At 33.7% G+C, this 6,098-nt stretch overlaps 1 protein-coding gene across 1 annotated transcript in view; it reads right to left on the reverse strand.

Annotated features, from left to right (window-relative positions):
* LOC109541297 (spindle assembly abnormal protein 6 homolog) overlaps positions 1–2,305 on the reverse strand; it is a gene marked incomplete in the record, with an annotated part of 5,084 nt that extends 2,779 nt beyond the window's left edge. Inside the window, 6 exon segments of the mRNA XM_048665762.1 lie at positions 165–308; positions 371–715; positions 803–922; positions 975–1,128; positions 1,180–1,343; positions 1,882–2,305. Of these exon segments, the coding sequence (XP_048521719.1) occupies positions 165–308; positions 371–715; positions 803–922; positions 975–1,128; positions 1,180–1,343; positions 1,882–2,001 (1,047 nt within the window).
* Between the last annotated feature and the right edge of the window lie 3,793 nt (positions 2,306–6,098).

The following is a 6,098-nucleotide window of genomic DNA, read 5'->3' on the forward strand; positions in this document are numbered from 1 at the left end:
ATATTATTTTTAATCGTTAAATATTAAAGATCCACTAATCGAAATCGCAGGGGCATTTTCCTACATGGTTTTTTTATACTGAAATGTCTTCTGTTGAAGCATTAAAAAATCAAAAGAAGCTTGATACCATTGTTCTGAATCACCCCGCATGCTATATAGATCACCTGTTGTACTTTGACGTCGAAGCGATTGTTGAACTGAACAAGCATATTGTTGGCTTGCACCAGATCTTTTGATAGTTCGCTAATTTTGCTGTCTTTCTCAGTAACAATAATGCTTAGTTGTTTCAGGTCATTTTCCAATTCGAACTAAAACATAAAATCTGCTTTGTTGGATAGTTTGAAGTAAACCATCAATATTATACAAATACCTTTTTCTTCTCTATGGCTCTGTAATTATTTTGAACATCATCTAACGAGTGTTTTAGATCTGCCACATTTCTTTCTAACGTGACTCTCAAATGATTTAATGACCTATTTTCTCGTCGAAGATCCTCAATCGTGGTATTATATCCCATATTCTCAAGTCGTAAATTTTCCATAGTCTTCATTAACCGATCACTAGAATCGACTTTTAGATGGTTTTCTTGCTTTAGAACATTGATTTTTCGTTCTAGTTCTGACACTTGAGATTTAAACGCAGTTATTTTATTTATCACCTGGTTTTGAATGTGAGTCAATTTCGAAATGGACAGTTTTTCAATTTGTTCAATGTTCTACAAAAAAACAATGTTTAGAGGATTAATTTACGTATCCGGTACAAACAATACCAACATCTTTAAAATGCATGTAGACATAGATACCTTACAAAATTGATTCAGCATAAGCTTTCTTGTGGCGTCAAGATCACTGACTTCTAGTTCCTTGTCACGGACAGTTTTTTGGGCTTTGCTCAACTGTTTTTGAAGCCGTCCATTTGTATCCTACAAACACTGCTAATGGACAATGGAAATTATGGTTTTTGTAAATAAATACCTGAAGATCATGCATTTCAGAATGCATCTCTGCAATGATTTCCTTCTGATCGGTCATGTGTAAGTCCAAAGTCAAATAAACGATATCTTTGATTTTTGACTTTGTGAAAAATATTAGTGAACATAATTTATCCGATATTTGACATTTTAGAAACCTAAAATACACCTAATTAGGACAGATGTATCTTTCAAAGTTATAATCTCACATTTCCTTTCTTTGAAATTGATATAACATATCTACAAAATTTGTCTTGAACTCTGTGAAATTAACGTCCAGGCATTGGTTGATTCTCAACGTTTCAAAATCGCCCATTTCCAAATTTTCCATGTAATTAAAAGAGTATTCAGCAAGGTCACGAAGTTTAATTTGCTGAAAAATGATCACTAATTGAAACATTACATTTTACTACTGCTGTAGCTGGGTAAGCTTGATAATTTTCATAGTTGAAATATCTTGCCAAAAATATATCTGAAATGTTTTATTTAAAAAAATTGCCTGAATTTGGCCTGTGCAACCAACATTTTTATTGTTTTACTTTACTTTACATTACAATTACTTATTACATGCTTAAGAATTAATTGGATTAGCCAACTTGTGCATGTTTGTTCGTATTTTAACAAGAAATTGACAAACTAAAGGTTGTGATGTAAGCAACCAAACTTAAAATAGACCATATTTGAATGTCATATCAATATCAATGATATCAATGAAAATATATGGTGTTGAAAATGAAAGTTGAAAAAGGACAGTTTTTGTAGGAATTGGGTATTGCAGTTAATAATATATGCATGCAATCATAATTGCAGATATATGTTATTCATTCAACGGATTAACAGACCCAGAACCAAATGCGTTTAAGTCAAAAACAATGTGTATTTTAAAAAACATAAAAAAACTAGTTTCTTACCAATTTGTCGCCGAAATCAAAGATGTTTATGCTCAAGTTTTTCTCTTCTGAATAGCAATTTCTAAGAAAGACAGGGATAAGATGGTTACCATTATATAAACAAAAATCATTTCGTGACATTTTGCAATGTCTTTTAGGAGAAACCAATATTTAATAATGTTGTAAAACCTTGTTTATCATTGAAAACAACGAAACGGTTAGACGTATTAAATTGAAATGCTAGGTTAGGAATTTGAATCAAACAGAAAGTGTCCAACTTAGTAGCTGTAGGCAACTAACAATACTTAGTAAAACTACTAGGTAAGTATAAAAGATACCGGGGAGTGCAGATACGTAATGAATGGATCACAAAGCCCCTGCAAATTATGTATGTAACACAGGGGCGTGCGGCCCATTAAAGCAAGGGAAGCATTGAGCCCTAGAAGTCGACCAACCGAAAGTTTTGAAAAATAGTCTCACTGTTTTACTAATAATAATAAACCGCAACATTGTAACTGTAAGTGACAAGCGTCTAGGAAGTGGCCGGAATTATTGCACCAAACCAATCAGAAATTGAAGATAACAGATATTTTTCCTGGAAAAAAGTTGCAGTGTAAATCCTGTGCAAAACAATTTAATAACAATAAGTCATATATTAGTCATGGACGAAAGTTTCCTGAAGATATTAAAGTACATCGTTTATAGAATGCTCTTTGTGTGATTTCATTCATTATCTCAAAGATGAAATGTTACCTCACATGGAGCAAATGCACAATTTAAATCTTATTCCGGAAGTGAAACAATTTAGAAGCAAATACGAATTTTTACAATTCAAACTAAAAGAAGAAATTCACGAACTCGAGTTTTTTTCATAATTAGTATACCTACGTTTTCTTCCTATAACCATGTGTCCTAAAATGCACCCCTTTAGAGGTATAATTATCGTAATTTACGCAAGAAAAATTGATTATGTCTAATTGTAACTAGAGCTACGGAGCAAATATTTTGAAAATTTGCAATTCTCTCCTTTTTTAGACACTATTAATTTTTTCCGCCTTAAATAATGTAAACCTAATTTTAGGGGGATGGGGAGGATCTACCGTATACTTTTCTTATTTAAAATCTTATGTTTCCACTGGGAGACTTTTCTTCTTCTTTTTGAAATATCAGCCATAAATCCAGTAAGTGACCCTGATTGGTTGGAGAAAGAGTGATCCTGATTGGTTTGGTGTAGGGATGACACAAACCGTACTTCAAGTATCTGTGATTTTTTCACATGTTATTTTGGCCCATGATAAATATTGGTTTGTACCTGAAACCGGGCTGAAGCGTATTTTGAGTCCAGTCGGATTAGACTTTAAAAGGCCTGTTTCAGGCACTGAAAATATGATGGTAAAAGATTATTGGAAGTTGTTCGGAAGGATGTCAGAATATTGAGACAATAGTTTGTGCTCGATTTCCGGCTGTGGAACATTGTTTATAAACAATTATTTATAAATAATTAAAGACAGTGCGAAAGCCCGTTTTTTGTGCATAATTGTTGAACCGTTGATGCTATTGAAAAAAGTTTTATTCTTTTTTTCAAGTATTAAAAATACCTATGATATCAGATAAACTACATTAAAATCCGTTCATTAGTTCTCAAAAATCGAACAAACAAAACCGTCGATTTCAGCGTTTTGTTAATTTTCAATAATTAATTTAGTTTTGTTTTAAGAAAATGGTACCATAACTTTTTTTGATCAGTCAGTAATGAAATTTTCATTTACTGTACGTTGTAGTATAACTTTACGAGTAAAATACAGCCTCTCCGACCCTCAGCCAAGAGAAGTCTCTCCGACGTCTCAAGAAAAATTTATTTAGAATCTGGCAAGAGCCCTTTTTACGGTTAAAAAAAGAGATAAATATAGGAACAGTTCTATCGTTAAATTCAGAAAAAACAAGGATTTCAAAAGACCCACAGCTAACTATAATTACCATTTAAAAAAACATAAGTTTATTTTTTACCTCGTAAAACAAGTTGACTACAAGTGCTAGGTTGTTAGCTTCATCGCAAAAAGTTCGACCAAGGGCAATTTTAACTTTTTTCTAAGTTAAGCAGTTTACGTAATATGTTATAATTAAAAAAGTGTTGATTTCTTGTCTTTTCAGGAACCAAGTCGGGTACCTAAATTTTGAAAACGGTAATAAATAGGCAATCATATTCTGCCCAATTTAACAGATTCTCTAAAATTTAAAAATGTAGAAGTTACCTATACAAAGATTCACAAAATGGACACCCTGTATAATAGCATACTACATAATAAAAGTTGTATGTAACACTCTACGTACAAATGGAAAAGTTGCGTAATTCCTTGGGTACGTAATTACGTATTTAAAGTTGTGTCTTAAAATTGATGATCTGCCATTGATATTGAGAACGAAGCATTTAATGTTGTTTCGGGCCTTGTGCCAGATAAATCACGGAGGAAATAAATACCAAGAAGCTTTGGTAGTAGAGCATAGTAGGGTTCGGATAATATTTTAAGAAAATCTGGCTTGAGATTGCCAGACAGAGGCATGATGTTATTTCAGATTCTATGCTTAAAACCTGGTGGTAGATTTGTACAATTTGTTAGACAGCATTGCCATAGAAAGGGAGAATGGTTGTGAAAGACGACCTGTAGCAGGTAGAATTTTTGACAGTGTTGATAGAACTCAATAAGTACAAAAAGGCTGTAAGACAAGAATACAGATCCAATGTAATCCAGCTTATGTAAAGTTTTATTGAAGTTTAAATTTGATGGCAAAATAGTTTAGAATTCCACTAACCTAATTTACAATTAAATTAGTTAAAATTAAATCATAGTCATTATATAACCGTTGTAGATAAGAGATATTTACGTAGTACTTGTAACAGGGTTGCTCAAGGACAAACTAGAGGAGTAAATAAAAACCAGAGGAACCACAAGGATTCAAAAATAATAATCAATAACCCATGCCATATTCATTACCAAGCAAATAAAGGAAAAATCAATGGAGTACAAATACACCAGCATTTATTTGCTTCGTCGACCTTACTAAGGCATTTGACAGAGTCCGCTTGGAAGACGTCATAAAAATCCCAAAGGGAAAATAAGCTCCTGCTATCGCCGTCCACGTAACAATGGTATACAACCTTACCACCACTAACAACGCAAATCAAAAGTGAAGAGAATACTACATTTAGCATCCCCACTCCAGGAAGAGTTAGACCGTGCTTTCGTCCATTTTTATGTTACCTCCTGATGTACAAAATCCATGAACTCGAGATAAAGAATGAATAGCGAAATAAACTCGAAATAAAGCATGATCAGTCAGCAACTCAATATGGACAAATCCATAGGTAAAACGAAAACCATGACCATCGCTAGGGAACCAATGATATGCAAGCTGGTAATAGATAATAAACCCTTAGAGCAGGTCATGCAATGTAGATTAGATAGAAATGTCCAGCGCTCACGATCCGGTAAAGGATCAGATAAACCAAATTAACAAAGCCATAATATCAGGATGTCTAAGGGAAATTGCATGGGATAATCATTATATGCGAATAGAGAGTAAGATCAAAATATCTTGCGTGTAGTATATGGTATAGAAGCGAGAGGATTCCAACAAGATAAAAAATATGCTACGAGTCGTCGAAGAAACAATGACATTAGAGCACAATGCGACGAATGGTCATTATAACCACGTGAGGAGAATGACCAACGATAGACTACCACGCATTGTACTAAAGGGAACCCGTACACCCGGAAGACCACCAAAGAGCGGAGATAGCTGGCAGTCCACATCTCAGGAAAATTTAGAGGCAAGTCCGGAAGCAACAGATCATCTAGATCGCGAACAAGTAGAATAAGTTTTCGACGTTAAAGTTTACTTTATTGTCCTCCATTTGGAGTAATTGATTGAGAACCAATCAGAAATTAACACCACTTCCGTACTCCAGATATTCAACTATTCAACACTCGTCTGACGGAAGTACTGAAAATGAACCGACGGTTGGTCAGTGGACGGATCAACCCGGATTTTATAATACCGGCCCTCAGCTAGTGTAATTGGTGCTTACGGTCGGTTTGTACCAAATGAATTTACAATAAAGACCTTTGATTTCCACGATTTTTGAGTGACTATTAAAACATTTTTCCAGTCGACCGATCTTATTCATTAACACCCGTAAATAAAATTATTACTTAGGCTTTGCAATTAAAATTGCATAA

Source organism: Dendroctonus ponderosae, unplaced genomic scaffold (genome assembly GCF_020466585.1).
Source record: "Dendroctonus ponderosae isolate FM_Combo_2020 unplaced genomic scaffold, Dpon_F_20191213v2 Dpon_F_20191213_4, whole genome shotgun sequence".
Lineage (NCBI taxonomy): Eukaryota > Metazoa > Arthropoda > Insecta > Coleoptera > Curculionidae > Dendroctonus > Dendroctonus ponderosae.